This window comes from Macaca thibetana, chromosome 2 (assembly GCF_024542745.1).
Source record: "Macaca thibetana thibetana isolate TM-01 chromosome 2, ASM2454274v1, whole genome shotgun sequence".
NCBI lineage: Eukaryota > Metazoa > Chordata > Mammalia > Primates > Cercopithecidae > Macaca > Macaca thibetana.
The window spans coordinates 19,848,102-19,872,541 of NC_065579.1; the positions used below are offsets into that span (position 1 = coordinate 19,848,102).

Sequence of the window (24,440 nt, forward strand, 5' to 3'; positions counted from 1 at the left end):
CACAACTCCAATACTTTGGCATCTTCTCCCTCTCATTTCATAAACTGAGCAATGTGCTGGAAGCCGCGGTGTCGTTTGTGAATAACTACAGACCCCTACGCAATTCGTCGAGTTTGTGCCTCAAGTGATCGCCTGAGGGCTTGCAACGAGCTTAGAAAACAGAGGCTACAGAGGGGTAAACTGCTTCTAACAGACTACCCAGTTTCCAGCCACGTCAGCTCCTAAACCTGTAAGGGCGCTACTCAGCCGAGCCAGCACGCACCACACGGCCCGGGGACCCCCAAAAGGCCGCTGTGTGAAAAAGACGCACTAGAGGGCACCCCTGAAAGGGGCCCCTGGCCCAACTGGTAAGGCGGCTGCTAACGCTCTTACCTAACTCCACTCGGCCTCCAACGCTCTTACCTAACTCCACTCCGCCTCCGCCTCCGCCTCCGCCTCCTGGCGTCGCGCGGCCACGCCCCGTTCCGCTGCGGAGGCTCACGGGACATGTAGTACACTGCGCGCCACTCCTGCACTTCCCCACCCCCCCACGACCGAACCTGGCTTCCCTACGCCCTCCCAGCTCTCTCGGGCCTGACTTCCGGTTTCCTCGCGCGGCCCTGGCGCCGAGCCCGTGGACGGCGGCGGCCCCTTTTCCGGCTGAGAGCTGAGCCACACTTCGAGTCCTTTCCCGCAGTGCTTCCTCTCCCACCGGCCCGTGCTGGTCCCGACGGCGGGCCTGGGTCTCGCGCGCGTATTGCTGGGTAACGGGCCTTCTCCGCGTCGGCCCAGCCCCTCCAGCCTCGGCTTGTCCCTCCTTCCAGAACATCCAGGGCTCCTGCCGAGTCAGAAGAAATGGGACTCCCTCCGCGGCGCACCCGGTGCAACTCCCTTCGCTGTGGAAGCGGCGGTGTCTTCGAAGAAACCGGAAGCCCGTGGTGACCCCTGGCGACCCGGTTTGTTTTCGGTCCGTTTCCAAACACTAAGGAATCGAAACTCGGCGGCCTTGGGGGCGGCCCTACGTAGCCTGGCTTCTGGGTGAGTGACTCGCCAGGGCCGGGTGGAGGTTAGGGATGCGGGCAATGCTGCGGCCAACCTCCGTTGCTGTTGCTGGTCCGAAGAGACACGTCATTTTTCTCTTACTCCCTCCCGCGCCCCCTCCTTTGACTAGGGAGCGGCCCACTCCTGGGCATCCCTTTCCCCAGTCACCCCCACACCCAGCTGTCCACACCCCTTCCCCTGTCACCCTCACCCCCAGCTGTCCAGGCCCTTCTTGGTCATTCACTTCTCTAATTCCTCCTTTTCTTACTGGGGCGCCTTGAGGGTTTTTTTCATTCGTTGGGACTGCCAAATGCTGCTTTCCGATACAAATCATCGGAAAGAAAAGGGGGACGTTGGCTAGGACGGCACTCCCTGGGGCATCTGAGTAGTGAATATCGACGTCCTGCACTTGATCGAGGGCTAACAGGTATTCGTCGTTTCTCCAATGTCTAACCTGTGTACGGTATTCATTCCAGCCTTCGGCTGTTTGTTGAGTAATTACTACTACGTGCGAGGTAAGCTAACACCCTCTACACACAAGAAACCCCAATACTCGAAAGCGAGATAAAATCCCCAGGGGAACTCTTAATACCAATCAAACCTCAGTTGCTCCAAGACGTAATGGAAATTTGCTAAGGTAATCAAAGACAAACGTACCAGGATTGAAATTAACCCTTGCTCCTTAAGTATAGAAGGCATTTTGGTTTTTAGATTGGAATTTCAAATTGGATTGAGCAAGATCTCAAGGCACAATTTCATTTCTCTAAAAACGCCATATCTAATTGCCCAATCTTGTGATCATTCCATCATCTGTAAATAGAGAACAGTGCATCATTTACAGGATATTTACAAAATTTTAATGTGATACTGTTTGTAAGCGAGACGTCTTACGCAAATAGAAGGTTTTAATATTAAAGAGACAGCATAACACAATGGGAAATGACACTGGATTAGGTCAGACCACCAGTATCTGAATGCTGATTTTTCCACTTACTTGACAATGGGGAAAGGCTAAACTTCCTCATTTTCCTTATCTCTGAAATAGGGGTAATACATACTCTAAGTCACCAAAGCATAGTTTCTAAGAGTTATGGTGGCTCTGGAGTCAGCTGCCTGATTTTCATTTCTGGCTCCTCTACTTTCTAATGTTTTCATGTTTCAATTTCTCCACCTGTAATCTGAGGAGATTATTTACAACCTCGGAGGTATTACATAGATTTACTGAATGCTTATGAAGAACAAATGAGATAGTTTCTCCAGAAGATGAAGCATACTGCTTGGTGTACCATAAACACTTGGCTACTGTTAATTACCAATGCAGAACCCTGTCATGTTTATTAAGTAAAATGATGAAGTTTTTTATAATCCGTGAAGTAACAGGACCAATCTAACTTTTTTCTTTTTTATGGCACTTATATTCAGAGTGCAAGTATAGTTGTCCTGTACTGTTAGAAAATAATTATCAGTAACACCAGTAACATTGAATTGCATTAGAGGTATTACTGTATGAAAGGAATGAAAAGAAGTAGACTGCTCTTCATACCTATGCTAACTGTGGAAGAGTCTTATGATTCAGTGCAATACAAACTGATTTCTGGACTAACACGGTTTGTTGGATAACTCAGTCATAAAAATGGAACTGAAGTTTTTCTTCATGTTGTATATAATGCTGAGTACATTTTTGGACATTTATTGAATTACAGGTCATTTTATTGCGAATGTACGCACATAAGAGATGATGTCTTGAAAAGAGGTACTCGGTGACCCGTCTTCATAAACTAGTTAGGCTATTTCCGCCCCTATTTCATTACAAATAGAGGAAGGGGAATAAGCATTGGTCTGTTCGTCTTCATAAGACTTAATCCTTGCTCCATAGTATTTTGACTGATTGTACAAAATGGGTTCGGGAATATCCTAGCTTTTCAGAGGTAGAAAGGTGATGAAAATTCTAAATATGATTTACTTCAGGAGGCAATATTGAATAAAGAGCCTACCATATAGGCCTCGATTCAAGCTTCAGTTTTGTCACATACTGCTGGTGTGAATATAGGCAATTTATCTCACCTCTTTGAGCCTCAGTTTCCTCATTTATCATGGTGCTAATACCTTCCTTGCCAAGTTTGGTGTGGACTTGAGATAATGTGTGTACCATACGTTTTATGCAGCTCCTGGCATAAATGTGAATTCCCTTCTCTCTGTTTAGGTTGCCATTCTGTATTTGTATTAAACTTTTGCCTTCACAGTTTAGTAAGGTGGCATCTTAGTGATGTAGTCTAACCCTATCATTCTAGATAGGTGGGAAAATTTCGATCTAGAGAGGTAAAGCGAACTAAACTATAATCAGGGTGGCAAATCCTAGACTAGAGTCTGTGTTTCTGAATCCTGGGCAAGTGTTCTTTATGACATAGTTATGCCTTGTCCATATTCTTCTTAGGATAAGCAGAATCCCTTTTGTATTGCCTCTCCAAATGTTGTATTAAGACCATAGACTTAGAAGACAGCTTATTTGGGTTCACGTCTCACCGTAGTCACTGATTAGCTGTGTAGCTATAGGTAAGGTATTTAACTTTTCTAAGACTTTGTTCATAACAGTACTTAGCTAAGTGGTAGAAAAATGCATGTGACTGGAAGTTAGCAAGCTGTGAAGGTGTAAGTACAGTAAGTACAGTACAATGAAAATAACCATTTTCTTCACGTAAGAATACAGTCTTAAGAGACATTTGCTCTTTTGTGGCATCTTCTTTGAAAACCACTTTTTCTCCCCGTTCCCTCAGACCCCCATAGCGTTCTGTTGTTTCAAATTTATTACCTACCTTTATGGTATAATAATTATTTTTCTGCACAACTCTGCCTCTCACTCTGGGTTTTCCTTGCTGTGTAAATGATTGTTTCATGATAAAAATGAACAAGTAAATCACAGCTGAGCTAGTTAGAACTTTCTGTAAAACAGAGGTGCATGAGCCCTAATCTTTAAAATACACAAACTGCAGGATATCTGTTTTTGACTTTGTAGAGCAGTTTATGTTATTTCTTGTTTTCAGCTGTCTTTAGAAAAAATCCACATCGAATAAATTCTGCCCATTGGGTTGAGTATTAAATTATTTAAGTCAAACATCTATGGACACAATTTTACCTCTCCTTAAACCAAACTGCATTCTACCACTTACCTAGCCATCTAATGCTTATTTAACTTGCTCTCCTTTTAAGGGGAGAGTGTGTGTGTGTGTAAGAGTCTTTCTTATATGAAGATATATATGCATACTTTCAGTTTGCAATATGAGAAAAACCTGTACTTTTCTTTTGAAAGGAAATAACGGGAGTTTCAGCTAGCAAGAGCATGACAGGAATATGTTTTCTCTTATTTTGGAATATCATTAAATCTGGAGACTGAAAAGTAAACTCCTTTAGAGGAAGAAAGCTTAAACTTTTCATCATTGGGAGCAAATACAGCTTGCATCAGAAGCAGCATGAGTTAATTATGGTTCTGAGAATCTGCCACTTTTTTGGTATACTGTAGGTAGCATAGTATATTCTTGTTCTTGGACTTTATTGAAAAACTGGGAAAGATTGTACCTTAAGAGTGGGAATTGTCCTGTGTGGTTAGAAAATGTTAAATTGATGTTAGTGAAGATTGACTAGATGGCAGGTTTTACCTACTCAAGACTTGTAGCGTACACATTGATTTTAACCTGCCTTGCTTTTTCCTAGATGCAAATTGCTTAGGTGCTCCCAACTGTTGCTTTAGTTGACAATTGGAAGTTTTTAGTTGTACAATTAGAAAAGCAAAAATACAATGATATAAGACCAGACCCAGAAAAACACAAAACCTTTTGTTGGTATTCATGGGGTCTGAAATAAGGCAAAAGAAATGTTATAGGCATTAGTTGATACGAGAAGGGAGATTAGACATTTTGGAAGAAAGCAGGCGTAGTGAAACGGGTTGGAAACAAGGCTGTAGTTAAATTGTCTATGTTTACATCTCAACTCTCCACTTACTATGTTACTTTGGAAAAAATACTTAAATTCCTCCTACCTCAGTTTCTTCATCTATAATGTTCTTGAACAGTGACTGATGTTAGTAAGTAACCAAGTTTTATTTCAAACAAGGGATAGTTAAAAACTCACTTTCTAGTAATAATTACTGACCTAAGATACATGAAATTCAATTGATAATCTTTCTTTAGAATGTTATATTTAGTTTTTTATTTTAAACTAAAAAATATTTAAAAGGACTTTTTGGGTTCTTTTGCATGATCTAAAGTGCCTCTTATTCTGTTTTTCCCAGGAGGTCTTAAAAGGTTTTAGCCACAATTTCTCCTTCCATCATGTTTTTCAGGAACATAACTCTCAGAGAAGTAATGCTGAACCTAACAGCAAACGTAGATGTTCAGAGCAAGTCAGTTTTTCGTTAAACAATGAAGGTAACTAGCCTCGTAGGTTTTGAAGTCAGAGTTTGATTTGAATCCTACTGTACCCACTCTTCATTCAGTAATCAGTATTTATTGAGCAATTTTTACACAGTGATGAGATGGGGACACAATGATGGGCAAAACAGACATAGCCTCTCCCCTCACAGAGCTTAACATTCTTCTAGATTTAACGGGGCTAATCCAACTTTCTAAAACCTACCTATAAAATATAGATGATACCTATTTCATAGAATTGTTCAGATAATTGAAAGAGATAAAATAATGTAGTATATGATAGTGGGACATATTGGACACTCAAGTGTTGATTAATTTGTCTTCTAAATATACAACAAACATAACCAATTACTGGTATGGAAAGATAGAGTATGCTTTAAGACTTCTATAATATTAATATGTTGTAATGAATTATACTCAGAATTTTTGAGAAGTTATAAATTGAGAAGCTATAAAACTTGCTACTAATAGATCTAAGTGGAAATGTTAGGAGAAGGAATATTTGGGGATGAAGTATTTTAAGAAATTTTGATTGTTTTAATGAAGCTGATATTTCAGATTTTTATAGAACATATTAACAATTATAGTTTTAAGTGGTTTATAGATATCATTTAATATTCTTAAGATTCTATGGGGTATTTGCTATTATTCCTTGTACTTTATAAATAAGGAAACTGAAGCATAGAGGTTAAGCAACTTGCCCAAAGTCAGACACTAAATGGTAGAGTTTAGAATATAACCCAGGCAGTCTGGTTTTTAAACATTGTCCTAGTATTTACATTATTCTAACTATAACTTTTTTTCCTTTTCACTTATTTGTGAGACATTTGTCATTCATATTTTTTTTCTTTTAAACAGCTGTCATGGATGCACTGGTAGAAGATGATATCTGTATTCTGAATCATGAAAAAGCCCATAAGAGAGATACAGTGACTCCAGTTTCAATATATTCAGGAGATGAATCTGTTGCTTCCCATTTTGCTCTTGTCACTGCATATGAAGACATCAAAAAACGACTTAAGGATTCAGAGAAAGAGAACTCTTTGTTAAAGAAGAGAATAAGATTTTTGGAAGAAAAGGTAATCTTTTACCTTCATTGTGTTTGTGACATAAGGAATAATTCAAAATATTTGAAATTTTGAATACTTTTTGTGCTGTCTTCCATGATTGTACTAAATTTCCAAGAATAACTCACTGCTAATCTGAAAACTCTGGGCATTATACTTATCCTGTATTTCACGTACCTTGTACTTGTACCTGTATCTGTAGGAGAGGATTTAATAACTTGGAATTATATTCCAAATATTTTTATTTCATTTTCAGGTTTTCTTACCTTCATAGCTGTATGTATTTTATTCAGAATTTTCAAATCTGGGCAAAAAAAAAAAAAAAAAAAGATACACTGACAAAAGATGTTAAGTATCAAAGGAGGAAGCTTCTCTAACATTGTCCAATAGGTTTAATAATGTATTTACCAGGGCTGAAATATTCACTTCAACATTCTTTCTCTTGTTTAACACATGTAATAGGAATAATGCTTTTAACTGATAAACTGATGTTTTCTGTTTACCTTTCCATGTACAATTGTGACACACCTGTTATAGAATATATAAGTAAGGTAGCTGATTCAACATAAAGCACCAATCTACTTGGCTTTATATAAAGTTTTAACTTAGCTTAGTTTATATTTTTTCAGCTCAGGTCAGAGCATTTTTATCCTACAAAGAGCAGCTACCACAAAGGGTAAAGAATGCATTGTCCTGTATAATGGAAATTAATTATCCAAGGAAATGAATTATCCTATATAAAAAAAACTTGAAGATGGAGCTTGGTAGAGTTTGATTCATTTTTGGTAGGAAGTAAGAGGAAAGGAGTCGGTTGTAAAATAATTATAATTTCTTTGTATTGATATGAATTATGTTTAATGTTGATTATGTAAATTTGTAACATACTGGGATACAGTGAGAGAAGGTAACATTTTGGATCATGTAGCTTTATTTTAAAGTTTAGTAGAAAAATGAGATTTTATGTATAGTTAACATTGGAAATATTTCTGTACTTCATGACCAACAATCCTATTAATTCCTGTTCTATAATATGAAGGATTTAATGAATTAACACGCACATCTATTTCTTAAAAAGTCAAGTATGCCTTGGCTGGGCACGGTGGCTCACAACTGTAATTCCAGCACTTTGGGAGGCCAAGGCAGGTGTATTGCCTAAGGTCAGGAGTCCGAGACCAGACTGGCCAACATGGTGAAACCCCATCTCTACTAAAAATACAAAAATTAGCAGGGCGTGGTGGTGCGCCTATAATCCCAGCTCGTCAGAAGCTGAGGCAGGACAATCACTTGAACCTGGGAGGCAGAGGTTGCAGTGAGCTGAGATCGCCCCATTGTACTCCAGCCTGGGCAACAAGAGTGAAACTCAGTCTCGGAAAAAAAAAAAAAGTCAAGTATGCCCTAAGGTGCTGCTTTTTCTCCTGAAAATTAGATACTTTTAATTTGAAAAACATCTAAGCACTGTGCATCACATCTATACTCTGTTGTAGTTATGATTTAATGTGATAAAACAGATACCATGAATTATAAAATACTGATTAGGTAAAAGCATAGAAAACTTCAAAAAATATTCTGCACATTTTTGCTTTCTTTGTAAAGATTAATTGTGTGGAAATGAAATACTCACCTAATGAATCCAGGCTTTATCCCCTTATTACAACAATTCAAGTAAGATATGGAGCCATCAGAACACTGACTTATTTTTTATCTGTAGAATACTCTCTTAAGCTTTCTCTTTTAATTTCATACCATTAGCTAATAGCTCGATTTGATGAAGAAACAAGTTCCGTGGGACGAGAACAAGTAAATAAGGCCTATCATGCATATCGAGAGGTTTGCATTGATAGAGATAATTTGAAGAGCAAACTGGACAAAATGGTAAGTTGGTTTGAAAAGAATGACATCTGTATTTTGGAAATGAATTTTCTCCTTCAAGAGGTTTAAAATTAGAAGTAAGTTAAATATTCACATTTAGTAATTAAAATTTTGTATATATGCTCAAGGCAAAATGGAAATTTTAGTAATATTTTAACTTATTTTTATGTAAAATATTTAGTATGTAATGATGTTTAGGACTTAAATATGTCTAACACCACTGACTTACTTTGAAAAATTATGATGTGGTAGATTTAGTCTTTTTTTTTTTTTTTTAAGCCAGTGAATAATGATGTCCTAAATTAGAAAAAGAAAAAAAGAGATTTCTGAGAAACTGAGTTCATTTTCTCACCTTGCTTTTAAAGACAAGAATGTGTTTTTTTCAATATCTACCTGAAAATTGCAATATAATACCATCGTGTAGATTTTATTGAATGTAATTTGGCATTTTCCCTACTTAACTAGAATAAAGACAACTCTGAATCTTTGAAAGTATTGAATGAGCAGCTACAATCTAAAGAAGTAGAACTCCTCCAGCTGAGGACAGAGGTGGAAACTCAGCAGGGTATGCCAGTTACTTGTTTTAAGTATTCCAACAGAATTAGCATATTTTTCCATTTATTTGTAATATCAACAGTTTTCTGTATCCATATGCTAAGACCTTATTTTTTACCTTTTAGGTTTATGTTAATTTCTCTGTTCTACCTTCACATAATATCAACTTCCTTTAACTTTTCCTTAGCTATATATTGCACTTTTCCTAGAGAAAGTGTGATGGTTTTTATTCAGGTCTAGGTTGTGATGAAGCAGAAGAGGAAGAGAGTAGAAGCGCAGGAGCAAGCAGCAGAAGTGAAATCACCTAGCCCGTTGGTTGTCCCGGCTTCTCTTTCTTACTGAGCATCTTGCCCACAGTTAAACACGCTGCTGTGGAGTTGTTAGAATTTCTTTTTCTTTCCGAAGCTTGTTAAAAGGTGCAGATGAAATGTTGGGGTGGAAAGTTGGATCTGGGGCATATGGATGAATATAGCCTGTTCCCGTGAATATTCGTTCTGATGAGACAAGCTAAGAGTGGGCCTCTGAGAGACCTTTTGATAGGAGATTGAGATGCAGTCTCTTAGCATAACTAGTTGGGGCTTTTTGTAGCTAGAGAGACTGAGTTACTAATTAAAGAATAAAGCAGTATCCAGTTGTATTGAGTTTCTGCAGTGGAATGTTTAAGGATAAATTGTTTTGACATCATACTCTGAGCTTGTTGGTCAAACTTCGTATTCTCTGAGAGGACTAGATGGAATGATTAGCTGAGCCTCAGTTTATTCAGTTTATTATTTTTGTCACTGTTTTAACCTTATGTAGAATATTGATCTGTCTGCAATTTTAGCACATGCTTGATTTTAATGTAGTTGTCTTTAGAAATTCTAAAACAAGATTGCTAGATTTCTTACTCTCCTTAGCATAGATACTTGAAAGTATTAATAATTACTGTTTTTAAAAAACTATTGATCATATATGTTTTATGATAGTTTTTCTGTTATCTACATTTTACCAGAGTAACCTATTTTTAAGAATTGCAATCAATGTGGAAGGAAAAGATAACAATTCCATTGTCCATCCTTTTTGTAGTGATGAGGAATTTAAATACACCTTCATCAAACTGGGAGGTGGAAAAGTTGAGCTGTGACCTGAAGATCCATGGCTTGGAACAAGAGCTGGAACTAATGAGAAAAGAATGTAGCGATCTCAAAATAGAACTACAGAAAGCCAAACAGACGGTATTACAGAATTACTAAATCGAGAAATTCAGTGTTCTTTGTACATCATATGTAGGATTTATAAGTATGTATTAAACCATAGCGTTAAAATAAATTGTAATTACTTAGAGAATAAAAAAATTCTTGTTTATCTACCTCTTTAAGCATTTCTGCTAAAATTTGACATGCCATATACTTTTAGTCTGTCACAAAATTAAACAATTTTGTTGTTTAAAAGGTTGATTTTTAGTAAGCTTATTAGTTTATTATAACTGTTCTTTCAGACTCTTTCCTTCAATTTCCTTAAGTTATTTTTTTCTCTGTAAAGTTTAAAGAGTACTCAGGTTTTAAGTCCTATATTATTTTACTTAATAGTTTCATTAATTTATATATCATAAGGGACAACTCAAGTTTTAGAATTAAACAAAACAACATGACCAACAAAGAAAACATGACAGAGCTTACTTATTTTCAAAAGACTAATACTTTGGGGCATCTTTAACTACCAGCAAATAGCTGAGAATTTAAGAATTGGAAACAATAACAAAAACCCGCCAAGTTGCTGAAGTGTGTTTCGCCTGAAGTCAACCACTAAAACAAGCTGCCTCTTAGGTGCTTACCAAGAGTCTATTTGCCCAATATTTTACACGAGGTTCTAACAAGCTTGGATCTATGTTTTCAGACGTCATGACAGTGTTGAGATTAAAAGAAGAAATGATAAAGTAGCAAAGTAGTGTGACAGCAGTGCACCAAATGCAGATTTTAAATAATTATTACAAGACATTGAAAAGCTTAGTAGTCTGGAGCAAATAGCCATTTTATGCATTCATGTGTCTCAAACTAAGGTATAACCAGTTACATAATTGTTTCTGCACTCAATCATTTTGCCTACCAAAGCATTCTAACACTATCGAGGAATTGTGTTTCTTATTTCTTGTTCCTCTGGGATACTGCCACCTGAAAGGGGAACTCCATCCCATACTTCCTGACTGCTTTCCAGATTCTGCCCTGAATCTCAAGTGTTCTTAGATGGAGCTGATACTTCTTTCTTCTGTAATGTAGTTTTTATGAGAGGTGACCACTCGATAAGAATGAGCCAGACATTGAGAATAATATAGCACTCTGCCTAGTCCTTGGCCAAATGAATTCCTCTGAAATGGGCAATGAGAACTCACTTTGGCACCCCCATCCCTGATAAAAGGGAAACACTACAAAAATTATTGTCATCTCCCGCTAGAGCCAAAGTGGTTTTTTTTCCTACTTGACATATAAAGTTGATTGTTCCCAGCTTTGAGCTTGTGGCCACACACCACAATTCCTTCAAAGACTCAGCATCCTTGTTCCACAGATCAGTTACTGTCACCACTGAGAAGCCTCTTTTCAAAAGATGGGTCTACAAGAAAGGATATGCACCTTGAAGTTCTGAATTATAATTGTCAGTATTTATATTCTGTTTGAAAGGAAATAATTTGATAGCCTTTATACGTGATGGATATTTTGTTGTAGTGTAGGAAGCAGTACCATGGAATCGGAAACTTAGCTCTGAATTTTGGTGTTGCTTATTAACTGTAACATTAGGAACACCATTTTACTTTTTGGAAGTTGTTTTCTGTAAAGTAGACATTAAATACCTTTTTTCATGAAGGTTAAATTAAGTGTATGTAAAGCAGTTATTAGGGCCTTTAGACGTCTTCTAAACCAACTTTATTTACTGATCTAGTATCTCTTTTACTTCTTTGGCCCTAGAGTCTGTACTTCTCACAGGATCAACTGTTTCTGAATATAAATGGCTAGAATATTAGGGGACACAGTTTTATTCTCCTGATCAAACATGACTGTCATGCTCACAGGACTTAGTATATTAATCACAGCTAGTTAGCATAGTGGCCATTATATAGTATGTTCAGTAGATAAATGCTTTTTTAAAAAATTTGATTAGAGTAATCCAGAAGGTCAGTATTTTTAGGTATTTATATGTATTGAAATTTCTATTCTTAGCATTTTAGTTATTATTTTCCACTAGATGGTGCTAGGGAATAAATTTGCTTTTAGTTTAAATTCATCTGTCATAAGTAACCAAATCACAGAAACAGCCTTCTAGAGGTAGAAGAAATCACTTTCTTTAAATGATGACTAAATTATGTCTGAGAGACAAGAAACTTTTAATAGTTAAGATGAGCTAAGAGAGGAATATTGAAAAGGCAATATTTATAAGATGGCCCCCACCTTCACAGGCATTTATTAGGGGTAGGGTGAGGCTGTGAAGTTAAAAAGGGCTTACTCAAACTAAAATAAATGAACAAAGAAGAGGAAGAGTGGAAATAACAGTTTATCAAGGGTTCCGAGTTGAAATCTTGATGCATACTTGCAAATCTTCTTTCAATGATGTTGCTGGCCAGAGTCCTCTTGGATACACGAATCTGAGAGGAAGCCAAGGAGAGAAATTTATGTTCACAATACTCTAGCCATATTACTCTAGCTCACATTACTCTAGCCATATTAACAAATTTTGTTTTTTTTAAGATGACACTTTCAGTGAAGCATTTTATAAAACCTTCTGAAGTATGTAATAGCATCCTACATGGATATAGTAGTGTTTTTTTTTGTTTGGGGTTTTTTTTTTTTTTTAAGTGTTTAGTGAGGGAATTCAGTTCATTAGTATGTCATGTTAGTGAGGTTACAGGGGCAGTTCCACTATGGGCTTTTTAGACTTTCTGTGTCCCCTAATATTCCAGCCATTTATATTCAGAACAGTTGATCCTGTGAGAAATACAGACTCTAGGGCCAAAGAAGTAAAAGAGATACTGGATCAGTAAAATCAAGTTGGTTTAGAAGACGTCTGAAATCCCTAATAGCAGTAGCCCAGTTAGAGATTCACAGTGTGCTGTCGTATGTTAAAGGTTCTGCTGTAGTATAGAAACCTATATAACTTGAACATTGTTTCCCAAGATTTCGTAGCCATGGGCTTCACCTTATATGAAACTCCCACATCATATGGCACTAGTTGGGGAACAGATGCATTATCACCTTTAGGACATAGGCAGTCTATTATTAGCAACAAAAGCGTCTGAATACTAGATACAGTCCCTATGAGCTTACTGCTGATGTACATTAGAGTTTCTGAATTGTTAGATAGTAGTTGGAAAAACATTTTCCCACTCAAACTGTCAAATTTTTTATATTGTTGGCTTTAAAAATGAAGATTTTCAATGAACATGTATGCGTAAGTAAATACTAATTTTTTAAAAAGATTTTAATTGATGATATGAAGATACTATAAGTGATCTGATCAGATTCCATTATTTCCTGCAAGGAACAGGAAAAACAAGGTCCAAGGATATATGTCTTGTTAATGGTCAGACCTCCCGGACCTATGGGCCAGGTCTGGGCAAGTTCTGTTTCCCCTCTCCATGGGCTCCCTAAGATTTAATTTAACTGTTAGAGTATTAAAATCAGAGATCCAGAAATGTTTTAACTCCTGTAAGATTAGGTATTTTTCACATTTTACTCTCAAGTTCAGAGTACTTGCGAAGTCCTTGTGTTGCTTTTTAATGTTTCACTGCAAATTATATAATTTAGATTGTATTAGTAAGAAATAATAAAATTAAAATTGGTATTCTGAGCTTATACTGGCCACATCTGCCAGTAGAATTAATACCTGTGGTAATCATTATTTGTTACAGATCGTTAAATGAGAATGCATTGCAAACAAGTGTGTTAGAGTTGTCTCAAACATACTAAGTCCATTTAAAAATATCTTCTGAAGGTTCTTTCTGTCACATCTGCAAACTAAATAAACTAAATTTAAAAGCATATAGGGACTTTATGATGTCCTCGCCAGGTCATTTTTAATCCATGTGGAAGGAGGAAATGTATGCTGACATTTTAAAACAGTAACCTGTTAAAATTCTGGTGTGTTTTTGGTAGTACTACAAAAAGTAAAATACCAAAAAACTTCCATTTTCCCATAGAATTCATTCACCTGTACCATAAGTAAACAGAAATGTGATAAATGTGTAATACTTTTTTGAATATAGACTTCAGATTGGTGTCTTCAGAAATATATTTTGTAAGATTACAAGGTCTTTTACAAAATGAGAGCAATTTTATTCTTTTAAAGAAAATTAAAGTATTAGCATACTTTAAATTATTGGAAGTGATTTAGAGATATTTGTTACAGATTGGAGGTGTTTCATTAAAATTGAGTTTAAAATCCAATTTTATTCTTTGCACTTACAGATATATTCTGTAAAACCTGAAACATGTCTCTGGTAATGTAAGAGCTGAGACTAAATAAAATGTAAAAATTACAACTTTTAAACTTCCTTTTTTTTAAACAATTGACAGGATCCATATCAGGAAGACAATCTAAAGAGCAGAGATCTCCAAAAACTAAGCATTTCAAGGTATGACCATTCTTCAGCATTAAAATAATACATCGTCCTCTTCCATAAGTCACTTTGTGTAGGTCCTTAGATTTCTTTTATGACTTAACCCTAAAAACAAAAAATGGATGTTGTTTGGATACTGAATGTAACCTCTGATCACAATATATTTATAAAATAAAATTTAATTGTTAATAACAGCTTTGAATTTAAGTAGCAGAAAAATGGGATGCCTTAAACTTTCTGAACATTTAGTAATATTTTAGGTATGATTTTAGGGAACTAGCTTTGTGGAAGTATTCTGTAATACTGAATTTGTACATGAAGAATTATTCATTATCTATATACAATAACATTCCTTTGTCTTAAGAGCTTACTTGGCCGTTGTTAGTCTTTGGGATAGCATGAAATTTATTTTGTTTGTTGTTTGTTTTTTGAGACAGAGTCTCTGTAGCGCCGCCTGGAGTGCAGTGGCGCAATCATGGGATAGCATGAATTTTGAGGACTGTTCCCTCTTCCCATAAGAATAGAAGTAGCCATCAGAGTCCATATACTTTTTCAACCCTTTTTCCTCAAATACGTATCATTTTTACTTAAGTAACTTCAGTTCTGTGGTTTAAACTATCTAATAATTGTTGTTTCTACTATGTTAAGATAGCCTCTCTACATTGTTACCCTCCATCCAATAAAAAATAGTGATCTGACTTCATTGTTTTGTCATTTGGTTTCCAAAGTTTACTGACCTAAGTAAATAATGTGAATTGTGTCAGGCCAATTTCTATCAAAAACCTGCTTGAGAGAAATGATCAATTAGGAAAAACAATCTGAGGAAATGACATACAGCCATTCTTCTAGATCAGGGGTTGGCAGACTTTTTCTATAAAGTGCCGGCAGTAACTGTTTTATTCGGCTTGTGAGCTGGCAGTACAGTCTCTGTTGAAGTTATTTAACTCTGCCATTTGAACAGTACTTCAATTATGCCTTCGAATTTTATCTAAGTTTACTGCAAGGAAACTTTTTCTTTTTTTTGAAAAATGTGTCTAGTATAGTGTCCATGTAAACTATTTCTGAAAATTATCTTGTCAGTTATCTTCTTTTCTCCTGTCAGCCTAGGGTTCCCCTTATTTTTCTGTATTGTCCTTTTTGTAAGCCACTTCTAATCAGCTTAGAAAGGAGTAAAGAATGAATAAATATCAGCAAGAGAGATCAAATACAGGGGCTATATAAATAGTACATTCGAAATATGTGATATAGAATGGAATTTCTGCTTCCATTCATGGGAGATTACATAATTTGGATCATATCCACTAAGAATTTCTTGAAAACCTGACTCCCCCAAAAAATACCTGTTTGAAGGCATCAGATAACTAACAGATATTAAAATCTCTCTGTGCCAGGATTTGGGGAAAGCTGTAGTCCCAAGGAGACGATTCCGTTTTCAAGGCTGCAGAGCTGTAATTGTGGCTCCAGAGTGTAATCTCGCAGTTCTTTAAAGCTCAGTATCAATTCAGAGGAGTTTTTAGAAAGAATTGCCTTAAATTCAGTTTAAAAGTTACTTTGTGTTAAATCCGTGTCAACAGATGTATGGAAAGAATTGTGTAATTACAGCGTGTCCCAGTGGCTCTCTCAGTGCTCATATACACTTGTGTGTTTTTGCAAATTGGTTTGCATTTGTATCAGGTAGACAATGTGAACTGCAAAACCAATTAGGTTTCTCTCTTCTGGTTATATATTAGAAAACTTAGAACCAGATTTGTGGCCTACTGTTGGTAAACTTTTATCATGCATTTTTATGTTAGCCTCATTCTCCACTGCATTTTGTTTTGTATTTTTCGCCTCATCATTTCCGCCTGTTTCCAGTTTATGTTCTTGTGTTTTGTTAATCTTTGTAAGTTACTTCATCCACTTTTAAGAGGAACAATTTAGATGACAGATTGGTTTACTATATTGGAGAAAGTACATAGGGATATTTCCATTAAACCATTAACTAAAGGTTTAGATATTTTTAAGGAATAATTTTCAGTTATTTGGATAGCTTGCTTTTTGGGAACTCTCCTTTTTTGTATTTCTTCCATCATATTGCCAGGCAAATGAGGTAGTATACTGATTTGTAAGACAGAGTGAACCTTTTAATTACTGGAGGCCTTTTGTATGATACTCCTTGTATAAAACATCGTTTAACAATAATAACCCTATCAGAAATTTAACCAGTGTCTTGCCAGTTCCTGTTTTGATTTTGGCTTTAGGTTGATTGCTTTAGTTTTTAAACCAGATCTAGATATGGAGTCACTGTACTTCTTTTATTCATCATCTGTAAACTTATATTGTGGAACTGTGTTACAGATGACTTCCTAAAATGTAAATTCCAGGTTTAGAAAAAAAAAAAAGATAAGTGTTTTTCAAGCTCTTCTGTGTTTCCTTAGTGCTATGAAATTTTATTAGCTATAATAAGCATTGTAAAAATACGGAATAAGAAAGAACATACCAATAGCAGAGTGCATTACACACAATAAGGGTAAGTATGGTTTCTTAGAACTTTGGGTTGCAGTGTGAAATGATTCTTGCTGTGCCTTGCAATAAAAAATGAAAGCCACTTGTTTGGGGGGAACCACAGTTCTCAAAATACACACTTTTAAGTCTATAACTCTTGGCTAAGAATATCCCATAGTTTAATTCTACTGTGGTGATGGAGGATGTAATAGTTCAGTAAATTTTCAAATGCTAAAGAAAAATATGTATGGCTGAAGCAGAAACTCAAGTAAGTGGATTTCTCTTATACAAGGAATAGTTATTTCTGTATTAAAGAGTTCCAGATATAGTGTCAATTAAGAAAATGGCTTTTAGATGTTACACTTTGTAAGCAGGACATGTACTCCCTCCTTCAGTTGTGGACAAGCAGGTTTCATTTAAAAGTCAGAGATGTGAAGTTTTATACTGAGAAGTATAAAACTTATACTGAGAAGATTGTGTTGGCAATCAGCATATTGTAGGTGTGTGATAATTGATGATGATATGAAAAATGTTACTCTAAAAGGGCAGTGATCAGTCATCAGACCTGGTAAGTGAAAAAAAGCTTTAAACAGCAACATGGCAGACTGCAGTAGACTTCTCAACCCATTTCGTCGTGTGTAAAATGAGGTTACCCACTTTACCAAGTTGGTGTGACAATGTGGTGAAGTGCCTAATATTAGTGCTCAGCCATTGTTATTTGTGCTTCATCTGTTTTTAGAGTTCTCATTTGAGAAGCTTCAGTGTTACATTTCAATATTTTAAGTAGTTGTATAAGTTCTTTATAGACAACAGTATACATTAATAGCATTTTGCTTGTGGTGGCATTTAAAGCAAAACTTTAAAGTTTATACTCCCAATTGAGGAACTGTGGTGAGGATAGGAGGGTCACAATCTATATATTGTCTTTGAAATACCTAGATAAGAGGTTTAATTGGAAGCCTGCTAAAAATTAGGGATGACGACTTGCCTTTTCTAGTATCATTTAAATGATGGTTTAAACATTTTATTCAAGTAGATAGAATTTAAAATAATTTTTTACACACTTTGAAGATTATAGCACTTTAATATTAACTGTAAACTGGGAAACACTAACTGCAGTTACTTTGTTATCCACAAGAGGGTGAGCTATACTTAGTAATAATTTTAGATTTGCCTATCTGTAGTTTTAAATTCAGGTTACATTAAGAGCAAAAAACAAGAAGACTACATGTGTATTAAACTCAGTGACCTAGTTTTTAACTAAACCTAAGTTTTAAGCAGTCTTCACTAAATTGAACTGAAAAGTTTGTATTAGGCACTGTAAACACCATTATTAGAATTGTTTCTCTTCTTTTCTGTGCCTAGCTGTGTATTTTAGCTCTCAGACTGTCTTCAGTATTTGCTGTTTTCTCTAAAACGGGCTCTGATTTACTGTCTCACGCCAATAATAAACTATTTTTAAGCTGTATTATTCATACCATGACTGAATGAATTAGCACATGTACAATGTTTACACTTACTGCTATATAATGTGAATGACTCTTCGGAAAGCGTACAGAATGCCCAGAATTGTACCAAGAAACCAACAACTCTCTTCACACTTAAGACAGGTTCCTGTGTGAAACATTCATTGTAGCAAACATCTCAGATGTTTTTTGGTGAAGTAGACATGGTTAATTTTGTGAACTAATTATTTGACCCCTATTCAAAACTTGCAAAAAGCCCTGTGATTTCTAATACACTACAACTTAACAAATGATGTTTACAAGAAACTAAAGCACATTTTTCTTAAAAGCAGTGTAAAGTTTATTGACAAAAAGGTATTTCACCTTACATAATTCAAAATAATTATATTTTATAGATTATATATTAAATATAAACTATATTACTTCTGTAATTTGAGATATTAGATTTCAAAAATGTTGTCCTTTTGAAGTTTAAGTGTTTATGGTAACACAAAAATTGAAGCATAAGGTGACATGTTTGTCTAGTTTGATTTCTGTACTACTAAAATTACACTAATATCTCTTAGGGGTAATAATTATTTTTTAATGCTATAAGATTATTTAGTCTTATACTTAATACTTTGTGATATTCCTGTACAACAAAATGAGAATATATGCTGAAGATTTTAATTTCATTTAGTTGGTAATTAAGCAGCAAAAAAATAATAATGAATATCCAAATATGAATGTTTAATGGAAAACAGAATCTATAAAAATTAGGTTTAAAATCACTAATTATAATTTCTTAGATAATTGAGGTAAAATACTTTTAATTATAAAAATAGGAGAGGCATTTTTGAAGTTTCCATTTCTGTTTCATATAATCCTCCCTCTCTAGCTTCTTTTTCCTTACCAGGAAATCATCTGGCTCTTCATGTCTTGTGCTGTCATGTCACATTGGTTTAGAACCAACATTATGAGACAGCCCAGTCAGACATAAAGAATGTAATACATGAAACCTAAATTTTATTTTAATGTGGACTTGGATATATATTCAGCAGTTGATATATCATTTCAATTCAGTGCCAAAACAATCAAAGGATAAATACAAATTGATCCATATTTGAATGAGTGTAACTTTACTGTTAATCAGATTTGCAAATAAAGAACATATTTCTTACTACTTACTAATTAATAGCTGCACATTATAGCCTAAAATAAAATCTCAGTTCTGAGACTCTGCAAGAAGCTCTCATCTGTTATATTTATTTTTATTATACCCTGTTTAATATCATACAGTTAATTGCTACATATCAGATGGACAGTATTATTCTTTCAAGATCTTTTCACTTATTAATGCCCTAGTTAAATATCTTTCAATTGTTTATTCAATTTACATCATCTCAAAACTAATTGGAGCAGAAATTTGATCTGCATATTTCTAAAGTTATTCCCTTTTGTCTATAAAAAAGAATGATGAGTATTAACTTTTTGTAAAAACATTTATTTCAGTGATAATATGCAGCATGCATACTGGGAACTGAAGAGAGAAATGTCTAATTTACATCTGGTGACTCAAGTACAAGCTGAACTACTAAGAAAACTGAAAACCTCAACTGCAATCAAGAAAGGCAAGTCACTGTTTACCGGAAACCACTGATTCCAGCCAAACTGCCTGAAGAGCAACTAGCTGTCGTATCTTATCAAAATCTCATCAAATGAGAGATTGATAAGCCAAAGTATATATAGTATGTTCGCAGCCTACCCATTCTCTGCTTTGGCTTCAGTCTCATACTGGTCAACTTCACACATAAAGGTGTTGCTGATGTGTTTTTTCTTCAGTACTGTATTCTTTTCCCCTTGTGGCTTTTCTCAGCCAAGTGTTGCTTATGTGTATAAGACTGAGGTGTTAAGTTTGCTCTAGTTGACCTTTTACCACAGCTACTTCATATATTTAAAAAAAAAAAAAAAAGACACCAAAAGCAAATTTTCATTCCAGTGCTACAGAATACACTGGAGACCTAGCTTTTTAGGTTGTTTTGAAAAAAAAAAAAACAAACTTTGATTCATTATTTGGGTTTTTGCATTTCTTATAAGCTTTTCTTTCCACAAAGGATATAGCTGATTACAACGAAGACTAGGTGTTCTCCCCTTATGCCCTTCAAGCAAACAATTTTCATTGCTTTGCCTTTCATATTTAACTGCTTGACTGATTGAACTTTTTGAGTTTTGTGTTAACTAGTAGTAGCTACTTTCGCCAAAGCTATTTTTATACCTTAGAGAAAAATCAGTACATTTGTACCTAGTATTACATAACAGGTATATTTCTGAAAAGTTGTGTGATACAAATTTGAATGCCCTAAAATTTACTTTTTAGAAATGAGGTAGGACTTTTTATAAAAAATAATCACCGTCTAGTTTAAAATTACTTACTTATATTTCACATTGTCTTAAGAGGACACAAGGGGATTGTGTCATAAATACTTGTCCTCAGGAGTGTTTATTAGTGAGGAAAAATGTTAAACTTTGGAAAGGAAAATTGAATTTAGAACTCCTTTTCATTTTTAGAGAGTTGGTTACATATAAATCAGGGAAAATAATATGGTGTTTTAGCAAGTCTAGCTTAATTTTTGGTTCACTTTGTCCTTGAGTTTTCCAGTGGCCAGAGTTATATCTGAGACCAAAGGTTGATGGTACAAATAAGATCTCTCTTTAAAGGGACTCACAAAGTAATTCTGCATTGGATTTTCATTGTAGCTTTGTTTACATGATAAATAGAACTACCAAAGAATAGTAAAGGAGCAATGCTCTTTTCATACTTGGACATGGCTTATCCTTGTGTTCCTTCCTAGCTGATTAATAAGGTATTTTTCAGTGCTTTGGAACGTAAGTTTTTTAGCACATTTCCTATGACAGTGGCAGGCTCAAGGTCGCCACTCCTTATACAGAACTCATTGCTTTGAGGAGTACAGAGATGAGACTAGAACAACCTTTCTCCTGACCTTTGTATCACCTTTTTTCCAAAGCCAAACACTTCACTTCCAGTTCTCCTCCATCCTTATCCACCCTCCCAGGAAAAACAACGAGCTTATTTTATAATGTCGTTCAATCTGTTTATTCTAAAATTGCATGAAGTCAAGCCTTTGTTACTCTTGGCCATCCTTCTTGAGCTAAGGATAAACTTACCTTTCCACACTGGTAGGTGGAGCTGGAGGGAGAGTAGAAACCTGTATTACCAACATGCTGGCTGTGGTGAAATAATAGCTTTTAAGCAGTCTTTTTCTAGGCCATTGCATTTGTACAAAACTTTTTTTTTTGGCTAATTGAACTATCTCAGTCCCCACTGACATGTGAACAGTCTGCAACCCTTCTCCAGCTACAGTAAGAGCCAAGAACAGGATCTTTATATGTATTTTAACTGTATTAGTTTCCAACTTTAAAAAATACGTAGTTCTTCCTCTTTTAAAAGCTCTGTGACATAGTTGGGACAGGAATTCTATATCCATCCTGCAGACAAGGAAAGAGACCTCAGGAGCAGCTAAGAGAGAAATATCTAAAGTCACAGGAAATTGCTGATCCAGGATTAAAACTCAGATCATCTGTCATCTCCTAGTCACAGTGCCTCAATGATCACACTAACTTGGAAATGTTAATTTCATCACCAGTTCTAGAATTCAGTCAAATTAGTGAAGTGTTACCGAATTTTATGATCACAAATGTCATCTGACATTTAGTCTGTGTTTTCTTTTTAGCCTGTGCCCCTGTAGGATGCAGTGAAGACCTCGGAAGAGACAGCACAAAACTGCACTTGATGAATTTTACTGCAACATACACAAGACATCCTCCTCTCTCACCAAATGGCAAAGCTCTTTGTCATGCCGCATCTTCCCCCTTACCAGGAGATACAAAGGTTTTATCAGAGAAAGCAGTCCTCCAGTCATGGACAGACAATGAGAGATCCATTCCTAATGATGGTACATGCTTTCAGGAACACAGTTCTTATGGCAGAAATTCTCTTTCTCTGGAAGACAATTCCTGGGTATTTCCAAGTCCTCCTAAATCAAGTGAGACGGCATTTGGGGAAACTAAAAGTAAAACTTTACCTTTACCCAACCTTCCACCACTGCATTACTTGGATCAGCATAATCAGAACTGCCTTTATAAGAATTAATTTGGAAGAGATTCACGATTTGACCATGAGGACACTACCTCTTTCAGTGGTCCTCCCAAGAAATTATTTAACAAACTGAAAGGGGATTTCGATTAAAATTTTGCAGAGTTCTTCAGTAACTATATTTGAACATACTGTACAATATTTACAAAAACCAACATAGTTGGTTTTCTAGTATGAAAGAGCACCCTCTAGCTCCATATTCTAAGAATCCGAAATACACTACTCTACTAATTAATAAGTAAACTTAAGGTGTTCTAAAAAGAGAACTCTGCCTTCGATAATTGTAAAATTTTGCCTCTCAGAAGAATGGAATTGGAGATTGTAGACGTGGTTTTACAAAGTGTGAAATGTCTAAATATCTGTTCATGAAAATAAAAGGAAACCATGTATGTTGCTTCAGATTGCATAATGGAAAAAATGGCAATGTGAACAGGTTACATTTCTGTTGGTGCAATGCATAAAGATATTGAAAATATAATGAAATAAAAGCATCTTAGGTTATACCATCTTTATATGCTATTGTGTTTCAATATTTAAGATTTAAAGTGATTTTTTTAGTCACCGTGTTTTGTTGATAAAATTTTAGAATGGAAGTTTGAATTCTAAGACTTGAAACAACCTGATCATTGAAGCCAACTTTGTCCCAGTACATTCCTTAAGTCCTAATTGGGGGAAAAAAAAAAAAAAAAGGTGAAATAGTTAAAAACCTCTGTTAGGTGTAAACAAATGATTGTTAACCCTGCACACCATTCAATTAGTAGTATAAAGAGCATCACACAGATTTCAGTCTAATCTGCCCCTTCAGTGGGCCATAATATAAACATTATGTGTGTAATGATAAAAAGTAATTTTCTTCAAAGGGACTACAACTGCTCGTGTAGAGCAGCTTCTAAATTGTTAGACTTTGTGTTGAAATGTAATATATTTATTGAGAAAGTAATTTTAAATTAGAATTTTTAATCATAGAAATCAGAGTTTGGGCTGTATTGATACTGTCAATCATGAAATGTCCACACACGCTTATTCTAAGTGGCCAATTACTTGTAAATAAAGAAGGAAATAACAAAGATGGCTTCACATGGAAATTTATCTAAATTCTTTCAGGGTGGAGATTTACTTGGTTCATACACCTTTTGCCTGAGTTAAAGTATTTCATGTAGGAGGACTTTATCCTTTTTGATAGACAGTTTCATATATCTTGAACTCAAAAGAGTATCTCAGATCTCTTCTACTATATTACTGAATAGCATACATACATAGACAGTGTTCACCATTCATCAGATATTTTTTCTTTCTATTATCTTACACTTATTCAAGCTTGTCTGTGATTAATGGAATTGGTGTCAGATGCTGGAATTTATTCTGACCAATGAACATACTGACTCAGGGGAGTACAATCTCCTGCCAAGTAATAGACCCAAACCCAATATGCATAAAACAAATACAATACTCCAGGCTTTAGCTGAAGGAAGCAACTACCTGTGTAATAACAAAGCAGCAAAAACTATTTCTCATGTGGCTGCATAGGCTGTATATTGTATCTGATCTCTAATGTAGCTTACTGGTTTACCTTTTTTAAAACCAAAATTGGAAATTTTCCTTTGTAAAGAAAAAAAGTCTTATGAAATAATTGCTTGATTAATGTTTTGAAAAATACCAAGAAATTGTTTAATTAAAATAAATTATTTTTGTTTGAAATTGAAGTGGATGTGAAATACTGTCCTTGCCTATATATCTCAAAGTCTGGTACTAATTGTTAGTTGTTAATATGATTCATATAATAGACATTTGTTAAACCAGCTTTTGAGTGGAGAAAAT

At 35.4% G+C, this 24,440-nt stretch overlaps 1 protein-coding gene across 2 annotated transcripts; it reads left to right on the forward strand.

Moving 5' to 3' along the window:
* The first annotated feature begins 918 nt into the window (after positions 1-918).
* On the forward strand, positions 919-24,325 carry AZI2 (5-azacytidine induced 2). 2 transcript variants are annotated; one of them, XM_050779500.1, is made up of 9 exons: positions 930-1,017; positions 5,357-5,441; positions 6,303-6,523; positions 8,261-8,383; positions 8,846-8,945; positions 10,001-10,149; positions 14,476-14,534; positions 19,961-20,079; positions 22,201-24,325. In XM_050779500.1, exons 3-9 carry the CDS (start codon positions 6,308-6,310, stop codon positions 22,617-22,619), a joined length of 1,185 nt encoding a protein of 394 aa, XP_050635457.1. In that variant the 5' UTR covers positions 930-1,017; positions 5,357-5,441; positions 6,303-6,307; the 3' UTR covers positions 22,620-24,325. The 2 variants fall into 2 exon arrangements, with proteins under 2 accessions (XP_050635456.1, XP_050635457.1); XM_050779499.1 differs by lacking the exon at positions 5,357-5,441 and having other exon boundaries at positions 919-1,017.
* The last annotated feature ends 115 nt before the right edge of the window (positions 24,326-24,440 follow it).

Bases quoted from the DNA above. Each gene is read 5' to 3' on its own strand.
- AZI2 (XM_050779499.1), top strand. From the start codon at position 6,308: ATGGATGCACTGGTAGAAGATGATATCTGTATTCTGAATCATGAAAAA. The intron at 6,524-8,260 runs GTAATCTTTTAC...TCATACCATTAG, and splicing joins TAAGATTTTTGGAAGAAAAG to CTAATAGCTCGATTTGATGA. The intron at 8,946-10,000 runs GTATGCCAGTTA...TCCTTTTTGTAG, and splicing joins AGAGGTGGAAACTCAGCAGG to TGATGAGGAATTTAAATACA.